This window comes from Archocentrus centrarchus, chromosome 14 (genome assembly GCF_007364275.1).
Source record: "Archocentrus centrarchus isolate MPI-CPG fArcCen1 chromosome 14, fArcCen1, whole genome shotgun sequence".
Lineage (NCBI taxonomy): Eukaryota > Metazoa > Chordata > Actinopteri > Cichliformes > Cichlidae > Archocentrus > Archocentrus centrarchus.
The window spans coordinates 8,931,583-8,946,208 of NC_044359.1; the positions used below are offsets into that span (position 1 = coordinate 8,931,583).

A 14,626-nucleotide genomic window follows, 5' to 3' on the forward strand; every position below is an offset into this window, starting at 1 on the left:
TAATTTTGATACTGTGATATTAAGACAAAAGACACTTGCAATTCTCTGAAAATGCATCCAAAGTTGCAAATAGATGGAAATTAATACATTTTACTCTTATATATTTTACACTTTGCATGCACAGTCCAACTCGGTTTCAGTTAATACAGTACTGTGAGAAGTATTCTTTCAGATTTAGATTAGAAACATCAGGGCTGGTTTTGGCTGCAAAGGTCAGATGTTTTTTTTACACATGCAGCAAATACAGAGCATTGATGTTCCTACTTGAAACAGGTCTTGCAATCAGCTATTGTATTTACACTGGCATATTGTTTCAGTGATTCATTCACAAACTGTTTTTACTGACAAACTCTTCAGTTATTTCTCTTTAGTTTGTTTCTAGTTAGTTTACATTTCACAGGGATAGTAAAGGACTGAAAATAATACCAAAAAAACATGATTAAAAAGTGATACAAATCTGTGTTTGTTACAAATGTTAGTACATTTTAGGTTTTTTTATATGATTTTACATCATTGCAAAAGCGTGAAAACTATACAGAAAAAGTCAAACAAATACAGAAAGATAACTTTAATAGTTTTGCACTGTTTGATTTTGTTGAAATATTATGATTCCTTCTCAGAAAGGTTAAGAAAATAATGCACCATAGATTGCAGAAAATCCAGCACACTGATAACATGTATTCATTCAAAAACACTATAAGAATACATTTATTGAACTTGAGCTGTGAGGCAGTTACAGTTAAAGGCGTGATAGATGGGTGAACCCCTTAGACATATCCCGTGATGTCATATCCTGCTGCAGGTTTCCTGGCTCTCTGGGCTCCATGCGTACCTGACTCTGAGCTGCCACTCGTACTACGAACCAGTGTCTGCCCCCTGCTGGCGGTATTGACACCCCCCACCTGCAGGGTGGGGTTGCGGTAGGTCTGTGAGGTTGTTCGCATCCCAGTGCTTGATATGCCGCCTCCTACTGGATATGGATATCCGCCTCCGTGGCGTCTCCCACGGCCGCCTTCCTGCTCCTCACAACATGACACACACAGCATCCCCCCACCCAGCATGGAAATGAGTGCAGACGCTAGACCAATATATAGGCACTCTCCCAGCTCATACTTCATGCTTTGAGGTACATTTGGGCGGTAGAAGGTCTGAACCACCTCATGCGTGGTCCACGAAACGGGTATGAGAGCCAGGAAGCCTGCAAAGACAAAGAAACCCCCACCGGCACCTGCCACACGACTCTTAACTGCAGAGCCCTCCAAGCACAGCGTGCACTGCATTCCCAGAGCTGCCATAGCAATTGCAAGGACAGACAACACTATGGAGATGACCATGAGGGCACGAGCAGCCTGCAGGTCAGAGGGCAGAGCCAGCATCGAGTTGTAGGCCTCACACTGGAAGGCCCCCGTGCTCTGATAGACGCACTCCATCCACAGGCCCCTCATGTTATTCACAGCTGTGACAATATTGGACCCAATGTGTGCAGAAATCTGCCAATATGGAAGCACTGTGGCCACCAGGGTCCCCAGCATCCCCAGCAGGCCCAGGAAGAAGCCCATCAGCTCCAGAGCTGCTGATGCCATAGCTGCAGCTATGATGGAAGAGGCCCAGAAGCAACCAGAAGAGACGAGCTCCTGCAGAAGCCGTAGAAATCTTTATTGCAATACCATTTAAATAAACATTAAGTCATAACTGTAAACAAACAAGGTAGCTAATTAACTCTTACAGCTGCTATCAACTATCTGCAAAATACTGGTTATGTAAATCAAATAACTATAGTTTGGTCAGATTTCTATTCAAATATATTAAATACTTTTTATAAATGTGTGTTTTTTTTTTAATTGAGTTTTATTTCCTAAAAAAAATGTAAAGAGTTGTAATTAGCTTGGCTAACTAAACCAGGCTTTAGTTTTGTTAGCTTGCTAACTGTGTAGCAGAGGGGAAACAGTAAAATAGTAACTAATATAACAACAATGATGGATTGTACTGAATAACAGAATAATATTTGGCATAATATTTTGAATAATGTTGATATTTTCTAAAGTGTTTATTTATGCAGCAGGGTCAGTTATCAAGCTAACTACCCATGGTAGCTAGCTAAAAGTAGCGTAAATCAAATTCTGCTTTTGTTTTTGTTTAAATTCCTAATTTGCTAGATTTTGTTCATCTCATTTAGTTCATTTACAAAGTGCAGCATGTAAAGGAACCTGGAATTTATGCTGTATTCACAATAGGAAAACCTTACATTGCTCATGTTCTCTCCATTGCTAGCCTTGCAATCTCAGGAAAAATAGTCCAGCAGTATTCATACATCTGTATCACTACTCTCATTTTTCATGCACTCACCAGATACTTCTTAAGTACACCTTGCTAGTACTTTGGCCTTTAAAACTGCCTTAATTCTTTGTGGCATAGATTCAACAAGGTCCTTGAAATATTCCTCAGAGACTTTGGTCCACGCATTTAACACATTTGAACTTCCATGATGTAAATCTCCCACCACATCCCAAAGGTGTTCTACTGGACTGAGATCTGGCGAAAGTACAGGAAACTCAATGTTATGTTCAAGAAACCAGTCTGAGCTCTGTGCCATGGTGCATTATTCTGGTGAAAGCACCCATCAGAAGATGGGTACACTGTGTACCATGGTCAGCAAGAATACTCAGGTAGGCTGTGGCATTTAAATGATGCTCAGCTGATACTAAGGGGTGGAGAAAATATCCCCCATCATTACACCAGCAGCAGCCTGAACCACTGATACAAATCAGGATGGATCCATGCTTTCATTTTATTTATGCCAGTTTTTGACCCCATCTCAATGTCTCAGCAGAAAGCAAAACTCATCAGACTGGTTCTCCAATCTTCTGTTGCCCCCCCACCCCCCTTCCAAAAATGTTGGGATGCTGTGTATAATGTAAATCAATGCAATGGTTTGCAAATCTTATAAACCCAGATTTTATTCAACATAGAACATAGAAAACACATCAGCTGTTTAAAGTGAGAAAATGTACCATTTTAAGAAAAATATTAACTAGTTTTGAATCTGATGGCAGTAATGCATCTCAAAAAAGTTGGGACAGGACCATGTTTACTGCTGCGCAGCATCCCCTCTACTTTTAACAACAGTCTATAAATGTCAGGGAACTGAGGAGGCCAGTTGGACTTTTGGGAGAGGACAGTCCTGGGTCTTCTTTGTCATGCTTTTTCTTTCATAATGTGCCAAATGTTTTCAATTTCTTTTTCTTTTTTTTTCTTTTTTCTTTTTTATTTCTTGAAAGGCTTGGACTGCAGGCAGGCCAGTTCAGCGCCCAGACTCTTCAACTATGAAGCCGTGCTGTTGTAATAGCTGCAGTATGTGGTTTACCATTGCATTTGCTTCAATATACGACGCCTTCCCTGATGAAGACGAAGACATGTATGTTGCTCTAAAACCTGTATATGCCTTTCAGCATTGATGGTGCCTTTCCAGATGTGCATGCTGCTGATGCATCCCCATCAGAGATGCATGCTTTTGAACTGAGCGCTGATAAGAAGCCAGATGGTGTCTGTCCTGTTTAGTCCAGAAGACGTGGCATCCATGTTTTCCAATAAGAATTCCAAAGTTCAATTTGTCTGACCACAGAACAGTTTTCCACTTTATCTCAGTACATTTTAAATAAGCTTTGGCCCAGAGAAGACATCGCCCTTCTGGATTATGTTCACATATGGCTTCTTCTTTGCATGATAGGCTTTAACCTGCATTTGTGGATGTCACGGCGAGCTGTGTTCAGGGACAGTGATTTCTGGAAGTATTCCTGAGCCCATGCAGTGATTTCCATGACAGAATCAATACTGGTTTTAAAATTATGGATATCTGGTACTGATGTTCAGCCTTGCTCCTTGCACACAGAGATTTCTCCAGATTCTCATTTCATGATATTACGTGCTGTAGATGTTGAGATATTTAAAGTCTTCACAATTTTACCCTGAGGAAAATTATTTTGAAATTGTTCCACAATTTGTAGATGCAGTTTTTTGCAGATTGGGGAACCTCTGCCCATCTTTATTCCTGAGAAACTCTGCCTCTCTAAGCTCCTAATTTTTATACCCAATTGTGTTACTAACCTGTTGCCAATTAAGCTAATTATCTGTAAAAAGTTCCTCCAGCTCTTTTTAGCACCACTTTTTCCTTTTTTGTCTTTATTGAGACACGTTGCTGCCTTCAAATTCAAAATGAGCTAAAATTTTTCATGAAACAGTAAAATGTCTCAATTTAAACATTTGATGTTTTTCATGTTTTTTTGTGAATAAAATGTGGATTTATGAGATTGGCAGACCATTGCATTCTGTTTTTAATTTATATTTTATACAGCTTCCTGGGCTCACAGCTGACAGGAGTGGCACCCGGTGTGGTCTTCTGCTGCTGTAGCCCATCTGCTTCCAGGTTTGATGTGTTGTGCATTCAGAAATGCTCTTCTGCATACCTTGGTTATAACGAGTGATTACTTGAGTTAGTGTTCCTGTTGGTTCAATGCAGTCTGGCCATCCTAATATGACTTCTGGCATCAACACGTTATTTTTGCCCAGAGAACTGCAGCTCACTGGATTTTCCCTCTTTTTCAGATCACTCCCTGTACTGTAAACCCTAGAGATGGTTGTGCGGGAAAATCCCAGCAGAGGGCAGCTTCTGAAACAATCAGTTGACCCTGATAGATTGCATATTAACAGCATGTTCTGTCCTATTTGTGTTTCATGGAAGATTAGAAAGATTCAGTTCAATTATTATCTGGAGAAGCTCCCGCTGACACAGTGGCAGGTGCATTTGGACAAGATTTCGACCAGAGGAATCGAACTAATTTTAGTTCACAGGTCACATACAGTTCAGTTTGGTGGGTCAGACCAATAAAAACCATTATACACTAACCCATAAAAAACTTTAAGTGTAAAAATGTACAAGTATTTATTGAAAAGTTCACATCAAACAGATGATCAACATCTGATATCTCAAATGGCTTCGGAAAAACTAAGTGTAATTTTAAATCACATCTCAGTTCTTCCACTTTCTCTCACCCTACAAAAAAAGTTTTTTTTCCTTTTTCAATTATTCAAAGAATATTATTGACATGGCTTCTTGGTTTATAGGTCTTTAAAAGCTACTTTCGGCCATTCACTTATTCAAAAGAGGTCACCACAGCAGGTAGCTCCACATATGTGATTTAGCAGATTTTTATTTATTTATTTTTTTGCATTGTATCCCCTTCCTGACACAACCCCAAAGGGACTGTGTGTTGTCTTACATCTGAAAAAATAAAGTGAAAAGGACCAAAAACGATGCCCTTCTCTTCTGTAGTTTTAACACTTTGCAAAGCCATGCAGTGGGCAGCGTTGGACCCTTTGGTGGGACAGTTCTGCCCTACGGGTCATATTTGGCACCTCTGATCTTTACTGTGTGAGGTCACCATCAGTTTGTGACCAGCATTCCCTGTTTGATGTAGGTTGTGTTTGATGCACAATTTTATTTTCCAAATTCTTCTAAAAATGTTAGTTTTTCGACCAGTGCAAAATTGGTCAAAAACAAAGCGCATGCTGCTAATTATTTGCCTATACGAGTCAACTTATTTAAAAAATAAGAGAAAGCTGAAATCCTCAATTGGCATCCCAGCCTGTATGACCGCAATAGCTAAACTCTATTAATTCAAATTCAAAGTCCTTTTGTGAGGTGTTAGATTAATTCAGTTTTACAGTCAATACATCCTTCCTCCTGAATATGCAGTGGCAGCACACACAGCCCACGTCCATGCATTACCTGAGTGCTGCAGGTTATGGAACAGCCAGGCGCCGGACTAGTCGAAGATTCGTTCCTTTGCTGCAGGGTGTGAAGTTGCAGCTGGAGCGGAGGATGAGGAGGTAGAGGATGAAGATGGAGCAGAGCCTGCAGCCTGCATAGATTGTATTCACCACTGGTATGTCTGTTGAGCCTGCTCTTGCTCCTCCAGTAGAGAAAATATTTCTTTTTCTCGCTGTATCAGATTCTGTCTGCTTCCTCAGACCTTGACATAGTCACAGCTGCTGTACTTTTAAAATGCCACTTACTCTGCTGCTGCCTGGATTAGAGCGAGGGAGCCAAGAAGGAAAAAAAAAAATACTTGTATCACAAAGGAGAGAAGAAGAAATGCAGTCCTCAGGACTGCCTGTTGCAGGCTATCCACTTTAAAACAACAATAAAGCAGGAGCGCAGATGCCAGTGTTCCCACACATTGTCTGTCTTTCACTGCCTTATTTCTGTCTCATGTTTGTGTGTCTCTGTCCCTCATCCAGACCTTCACCTACTGTCATGTACACACACTGACATCTGTGTGACACACATATCCTGGTGGGCCAGCCAGGTTAATCATTCTCTCATCTGTCATTTCTCCAAAACAGACCTTTGGAGTGTTGACGGCAGCAGATTGGCCCCAAAACTAAAAGTACTGCAGACCCCTGTGAGACAGAAAGAGACAGTTTCAGGATATTAGCTTTCTGTAAGTTTGGAGAAAAAAAGTTTCAATTAACCAGACATTTAATCATAAAGAAAAGAGCCTAAATCAGCCCTTTTATGTAACAGGAGAAAGCATCCAGCTCACTCTGCAGAAATGTGAAAAAAAAAAAAATGCTTGTGAGCACTTCTTTGCATTTTTAATTCAAATAAGAAATAAAACACCCTCAGGTTATAAACATTACAATAGAATAATGGGAAAAGTGTATGTTTGGTTATTTTAATTTAGTTTGATTTTTTTTAAGTGTGGAGACACTTTTAGTTCCATATTTATTTGTTTAATTTACTCAGCGGTTTTAAAGAAGCAGATACCTGCTGATGGCTTTTTTGACCTCTTATATTACAGCTGCAAGAGATATATTGGATCATTATCCTCAATAAACAAACAAGTCTAATATTTTAATTTCATTTGCTTGAGTGTGTTCTCTTTTAGCATGTGTTAAAATTGGATGATGCTTTAGGTCAAATTTATACACAAATAAATAAAATTCCAAAGGGCTCGAGCACTTTTCCTCGTTTATGTTTTCGGAGATACTCATTAAGACTTTCCTCAGATTTGTTTTAGATTGAATGTTGGCGGACAAACACGTTTTCACCCAACGTGAGACGACTGCTCAGTTTCAAACTGTATTTTTAAGCTCTGAGTGTTTAAAACAATGCGAATGTGAAAATACAAAAAACAACTGAGGCTAACAGATCTGAAATATAATCTGAAATGTATACAAAACTGATCATTTTCATCAAATTATGATAAAACAACAAATATACAGCTGTGCTCAAAAGTTGACACGCCCTGGCACAATTTGTGATCGGTTGTGGCCATTTTTTTCTGAGAATATGAATGATAACAAAAGCTTTTCTAGCACTTGTTGTTAATGGTTGGGTGAAGCTATTTATTATCAAACAATTGTGTTTGCCATTTGTTTTTGGTTTTTTGTTGTTGTTTTTTTTTAATCATAATGACAACAGAAACTACCCAAATGTCCCTGATGAAAAGTTTACATCCACTAGTTCTTAACTCTGTGTATCGCCTCCTCTAACATCAGTGAGAGATCGGAGTCTTTAGCGGCAGATGTGGATGAAGCGCTATTTGCTCAGATGGTAAAGCTGCCCATTCTTCTTGGCAAAATTCCTCCATTTCCTGTAAATTCTCAGGCTGTCTTTCATGAATTGCATGTTTGAAATCTCCCCAAAGTGGCTTAATCATACTGAGTTCAGGAGACTGAGATGGACGCTCCAGAACCTTCACTTTCCTGCTGTAGCCACTGACAGATTGATTTGGCCTTGTGTTTTGGATCATTGTCATGTTGGAACATCCAAGTGCGTTCCGTGTGCAGCTTCCAGGCTGATGAGTGCAATTTTTCCTCTAGTATTTTCTGATTTTTTAAACATTAGAGAAAAAAATTATTCATAACCATCTCAAAGATTATTCTTCATGTTCGGCTGCTTTCAGCACTGCTGGCATTTGTTTAGACTCTTTCGCTCCAATACTTCCTCCAAACCAGCAACATGTTTATTAGATCCCATTCCTACTAGCCTGCTCAAAGAAGTCTTTCCAATTATTGATGCTTCTATCCTAAAAATGATCAATCTGTCTTTATTGGTTGGCTATGTACCACAGGCCTTCAAGGTGGCTGTAATCAAACCGCTGCTTAAAAAACCATCACTGACCCAGCTGTCTTAGCTAATTATAGGCCAATCTCCAACCTTATGGTTAATTATGGAGTTCCACAGGGTTCTGTGCTAGGACCAATTCTATTTATATTACACATGCTTCCCTTAGGCAGTATTATTAGAAAGCATTGCATCAATTTTCATTGTTATGCAGATGATACTCAGCTTTACCTATCAATGAAGCCAGATGACACACATCAATTAGTTAAACTGCAGGAATGTCTTAAAGACATTAAGGCCTGGATGACCTCTAATTTCCTGCTTCTAAATTTAGATAAAACTGAAATTCTTGTTCTCGGCCCCACAAATCTTAGAAACATGGTGTCAAACCAGATACTTACTCTGGATGGCATTACTTTGGCCTCCAGTAACACTGTGAGAAATCTTGGAGTCATTTTTGACCAGGATATGTCCTTCAATGCACATATTAAACAAATATGTAGGGCCACACAATATTTCTAAAATTAGAAACATCCTTTCTCAGAGTGATGCTGAAAAGCTGATTCATGCATTTATTACTTCTAGGGTGGACTATTGTAATTCGTTATTATCAGGCTGTCCTAAAAGCTCCCTGAAAAGCCTTCAGCTGATCCAAAATGCTGCAGCTAGAGTACTGACAGGGACTAGAAAGAGAGAGCATATTTCTCCCATATTGGCTTCTCTTCATTGGCTCCCTGTTAAATCTACAATAGAATTTAAAATCCTTCTCCTCACATACAAGGTCTTGAATAATCAGGCCCCATCTTATCTCAAAGACCTCATAGTCCCGTATCACCCCAACAATTAATTAATCATTAATTGTTATTAATCTCTGTTTCTCTTCCACAGCATGTCTTTCTCTCCCCTCAGCCCAACTGGTCACAGCAGATGACTGCCCCTCCCTGAGCCTGGTTCTGCTGGAGGTTTCTTCCTGTTAAAGGGAGTTTTTTCTTCCCACTGTCGCCAAATGCTGCTCATAGGGGGTCGTTTTGACTGTTGGGTTTTCTCTGTATTATTGTAGGGTCTTTACCCACAATACAAAGCATCTTGAGGCGACTGTTTGTTGTGATTTGGCGCTATATAAATAAAATTGAATTGACCTGATTTCATCTTGTGAGTGTCAGTGGAAGTTATTGGTGGGTTTTTCATTGTGGCTGTTTCAACAGAATCCCTCACTTTCTACTTCCACACTTAATTATAGTTTGAACACAGCTGATTGGCATTCTCAGTTCCTTGGTTATCTTTTCACATCCTTTTCCTGTTTTATAAAATTCAGCTATCTTCTGAATCTGAAAAATGGCTCAGTAAATGTAATTAAAGAAATCAATAAATACATTTTAATAGAACTTCTGCCAACAAAGGCAGCCGTCATTTCCTCTTTAGCTGTCTTTATGTTAAATAGAACTGTATATAAAAACAAATCACAAAATTTGTAAAGCATGAAGCAAAATGTGAGCTCGTGTATTTCCGTAAATTTAACCGCAGACACAAAAATAGCAAATGTCCAAAATGAATTCATTCTGCAGTTCCACTTTAAAGTTCAAGCATCATCGTGTGAACACATCTGTTTTGTTTTTCCAGTTCATTTATGTTTCAATGCAAATTTTAATGAATCAGAAAACATTTGCATGGCCCCTCTCAGACTCCATCCACAAACCTGCCATAATATATTACTGCTTGGTTAGGCTGACACCAGACTTGGCCGCCTTCTGCCTTTTGTCATTTATCAAATGTTTTCAGGCCTGTCAGTATGAAGGCTGCTGATGCACAGGGGCAGAAAATTACAAAAGCAAATAATACATACCATGCCAGTGGATCTACTGCTGACAGGCGAGAAGACTCGTCCTCCCTCGTTGGTCAGTGCCATCTAAGCTGGTGACGCGCTCCATCAGAGTGTGCTTCAGCAGTCATTACAGTCAGCTAGTTTGTCGAAATCGAGCCCTCGGTTTCTAATCCTCCAGCCGGCCCTCACATGGCAGCGGCATCATAATGGGATTAGAGTGTAATCCAGTCACTTCCCTTACAAAGCAGTCTGAGGGAGCAACGTCCACACACACTCAGAAACACTGAGCCATTATTACAAACCACAGAAAGGCATTATCTGGACATGCTGCATATTAATGTGGCAGCTCAGGTCAGCCCGTGACCCTTTTGTTATACTCTCGTGACTCTGGCTGGTGCTCACTTACTGTGAATGAATGAATGAATGAAAAGAAACAAAGAGCTTGAAACTGTTGGCAGTGTAGTTTTGTAAATCGCGCCATAAAAGTATGCACCATGCTATATGATTATGCTCTTTTTTATTTATTCTGTCTTCAAGAGATAAAGTATTCTGCACCACTGCTGTGCATTTATACTCACTTTTATCTCCCTTCTGCACTCGACAGCACCTACTTAATGAAAAACACTTCTGACTGTTTAGGTGATTTAAAATCCTCAATGGATTTCCTTCAACTAGATCATAGCACAGCTGAGGTAACTTTATTTGGCCTCCTCTACCTCCGTCCCTATCCAAAAAAAAAAAAATGCACTTGCTTAGTGTATTTCTTTCATTTTAATAACATTTTTAATATATTTTGTTACTGGTGTTCCATTTGTTGTTATGGTTATGCCTTTTTATGTTTGGTGGGTGTCATGAGTTGCATTTCTCTCATAGTCCTTGTCCATGGATTGTATACTACACTGTATACTGTGCAATATGAATACAATGATGTGACTTGACTTCACTGGGAAAGGCTTGACCCCCACCCCATGACACCCCACGTGAGGTAAAGAAACTGAATGGCTTACTTGACTATATGTCCAAAAGTATGTGGACAGCTACACATCATGCCCACATGCAGTTGCTGAACACATCATACTGTAACTATCAGAGTTAATCTGTTGTTATAATAACCTGAACACTTCTGGGAAGGTATTCTGGAGCATGGCTGCAGGGATTTGCTCCCATTCCCTTCAAGCGCATTAGCAATAAGACGGGACTCACAGCTTATCCTAAAAATGGTAAATGGGGTTGAGTCAGGTCTCAGTGGTTTGAAAGTGATGGAGAATTCAGTTCAGTTCAATTCATCTGCTGTGACCGGTTGGGGCTGAGGGGAGAGAGACAGGACCAGAACAAAACCAAAGCAGGGTCCTTCTAAAAGCAAATCTCACAACTCAGCAGAGCAAGTTTCAGCAAACTGACGTCACTCTGAGGAGGCTTTTCAGAGCATTATCTAATTAACTTTTAATCTCAGGCTTTTGAGGGACTTCCCATGATGCAATGAACATTTTCTCTTCAGTTTACTTTTTGCCACCTGTTAGCTTCACATACATTTTTGTCACTTTTTTCCCATCACTCACACCAAAAGCTCTTGGCCAGTATGAAAGAAGTATGAAAAGAAGTACAGCAAACACAACCTCTCACAATCTTCATGTGGTCTGTACACGTCTCAAGGATTGTCCACATACTTTTTGGCTGTATTTTATACACCCTTCCCCTCTAGGCCAGAAGAGGGCCCCCAAACCTTGGGTTAAACTTGTTTTGCTTCACTTACCTGAAGTGAGTGGGTAAGAAATGCCTTTATTCAGAAAGAAAGGCGCATCATGCTTCTGGTTGTTTCAAAGCAGGAAAATTCCCTCAAAGATGATATGTTCACAGTGAAACAATTTGAAAATATTCTCTATGAAAAGGCCACTGAATTTTAACATTTTACATAAAATACTTAACTTTAAGAGGTGCAGAATACTTTATCTCTTGAAGACAGAATAAATAAAAAAGAGCATAATCATATAGCATGGTGCATACTTTTATGGCGCGATTTACAAAACTACACTGCCAACAGTTTCAAGTTCTTTGTTTCTTTTCATTCATTCATTCATTCACAGTAAGTGAGCACCAGCCAGAGTCACGAGAGTATAACAAAAGTATAACAATTTTCAAATTGTTTCACTGTGAACATGGAGTTTACTTTTAAACATTTGTCATTTTATTCTTTGGGTAAAAAATAAAACCCCAACACTGACACTGGAGAAAAGTTGACCCTCACGTCCCTCGAGGTTGTTTGTTATCCAATAATCTGCGGAGGGATCTCACACTTCATGTTTCTGTCACTTTACTCTCACATTGGGGTTTTCTCTCTAACATTTTAGGCTCAGTATGAAGCACCTCGAGGTGATTTGGAGCCATATAAATGAAATTGAATAGAATCGGTTTCCTATATATTTAACCCCACATTAACTGTAATAACAGTATGCCTGATTTTAATCATTTTCCTTTTACATAACCTGTTGGAGTTTGTGAGGTAAAGAACCCAAAATCAGATAATGAAGAATAAAAAGCAAGCTGTTTATCGGCTGTTGGAAAGTCCATAAAAAAAACTTCCTTTTTGTTCTTCAAAAAATATAGAAATTAAAAACCTCAAGGAAGAGATCCAGCTAAACACAGAGAGTTAGAAAAAACACAGAGAACATCAGTAGCATTAAGAAAAACTCTGACAAGGACAAAGATGGAGACTGAACTGTTTCCGCACACTGGGCTGGTGAACACAGGAGGATGACCAACAGGAAGCTAAACTGCCCCAGGACACAAAAGAAACAACCCTTCAAAGTAAAACAGGAAATCACCAAGGGAGATTAGAACACTAACACTAAAAAAGAAATGAAGGAGACAATGAAACAAACTGAAGCAAGGCTTAAACACAGTGTGAAACAGGGGAGAAATGCTGGGGAGACTACTTCTGCTAAATAATACTAAAAACCAAAACACAAGGAAACAGAAACTAAAATGTAAACAGCAAGAGACTCAAAATAACCAGAACTAAGAGTAGACTGATAACGAAGTCGAAACAGGAATCCAAAAAACACAAAAATCTAAACTTTACAAACAGGAATAACAGTAGACCCTAAACAGAAACTGAAACTTAGGAATATTAACTTCACATTCAAAATAATATCAAAGTATCAAACCCACCAACCATGATGTAACTTTACCTTAAACCAGTGGTTCCCAAAGTCTGGGTTTGTACTTTTGTCTTTGAGTTGCATCACAAATATTTTAATGTTAAAGGTAAGGTAGTTTAAATGTTTACACAGCACACACTGCTGTGTTCTGTGGCAATTTATTAAAAAAAAAAAATGCACATGAGCTTCCAGAGTCTCCCATAGAGTCAAAAAGGTTGTGCTGCCCTCAAGTGGTCACTAGAAGAATATGCACCAGACAGATAGAGTGTGTATTTGGGTTTTGGATTCTCGGTTAATATTTAGGAGTTTTTTGTTTTACTGTTATTCTAGAGTTTGAAGTTTTGATTTTTGTGCTTGTTGAACCTTTCTGCTGTCATCTCGTTAGTGTTCTTGTATCTGTGTTTATTATTTGCCTTTTCCCCCAGTTTTACTTTGAAAGCTGTCTTTCTTTCATGCCTTGTGTTAGTTTTACTTGTGATTGCCCTGACTGTCTCCACCTGTGTCTTGTTCCTTTTTATTATTCAGGTTGACTGCCTCCTGCTTTTGGGTCTTCTCCACAGCCAGTGTATAACATTTACAGCAGTATGAACCTCGAGCTTCCTAAGAAGCACAGTAAGAAAGCTCTTTTCTAACACTGCTGATTCCTGAGACCTTTTCAGTCATCTTATGGCAAGTCAAGTCAAGTCAAGTCAAGTTTATTTATAAAGCACATTTAAAACAACGACGTTGACCAAAGTGCTGTACAAGATCTGTAACCCCAAGGACTATACTAAATAAAAATAAAAATATATAAATAAATAAATAAAATAATAAAATAAAAATAAATAAATAAAAACATTAAGAACAATAAATAACATAAGAAAATTAAAAATTAAAACGTTTAAAACAAGTACCATAAAATACCATAAAACAATCATCTAAAAGGAGGTAGCACTGCAGCCAAATGCCAAGGAAAAGAAATGTGTTTTTAATAGAGATTTAAATGTGTGTATCGTCTGAGCTGTGCGGATATGGAGAGGTAGATCGTTCCATAGCTTTGGTGCTGCTGCTGCAAAAGCTCGATCACCTCTCTGTTTTAGTCTGGTTTTAGGCCTCTGTAAGAGCAGCTGGTTCGATGACCTCAGAGCTCTTACAGGGGTGTGACAGTGAAGCAGCTCAGACAGATACAAAGGTGCCAGTCCGTTTAAGGCTTTAAAAGTAAGCAATAAAATCTTAAAATCGATTCTAAAACGGACAGGGAGCCAGTGAAGGGATGACAGGACTGGGGTAATGTGTTCATGCTTTTTTAAACCGGTTAAAAGACGAGCTGCCGCATTCTGGACTACCTGCAGGCGGCGCACAGATGATTGATCTATGCCAAAGTACAGAGAATTACAGTAGTCCAGGCGGGAAGTAATAAAAGCATGAATAACTTTTTCCAGGTCCTGCTGCGGGAGATAAGGTTTTACCTTGGCAATAACTCTGAGTTGGTAAAAACTGATTTTGGTAACAGCACTTACTTGCTTCTCCATTTTAAAA

At 39.1% G+C, this 14,626-nt stretch overlaps 1 protein-coding gene across 2 annotated transcripts; it reads right to left on the minus strand.

Annotated features, from left to right (window-relative positions):
• Positions 1 to 553: 553 nt before the first annotated feature.
• Positions 554 to 13,222, minus strand: cldn2 (claudin 2). 2 transcript variants are annotated; one of them, XM_030747263.1, is made up of 3 exons: positions 13,139 to 13,222; positions 9,972 to 10,199; positions 554 to 1,634 (listed from the first exon to the last, which is right to left on the minus strand). In XM_030747263.1, exons 2-3 carry the CDS (start codon positions 10,032 to 10,034, stop codon positions 768 to 770), a joined length of 930 nt encoding a protein of 309 aa, XP_030603123.1. In that variant the 5' UTR covers positions 10,035 to 10,199; positions 13,139 to 13,222; the 3' UTR covers positions 554 to 767. The 2 variants fall into 2 exon arrangements, with proteins under 2 accessions (XP_030603123.1, XP_030603124.1); XM_030747264.1 differs by lacking the exons at positions 9,972 to 10,199; positions 13,139 to 13,222 and adding an exon at positions 2,347 to 2,657.
• Positions 13,223 to 14,626: the final 1,404 nt, after the last annotated feature.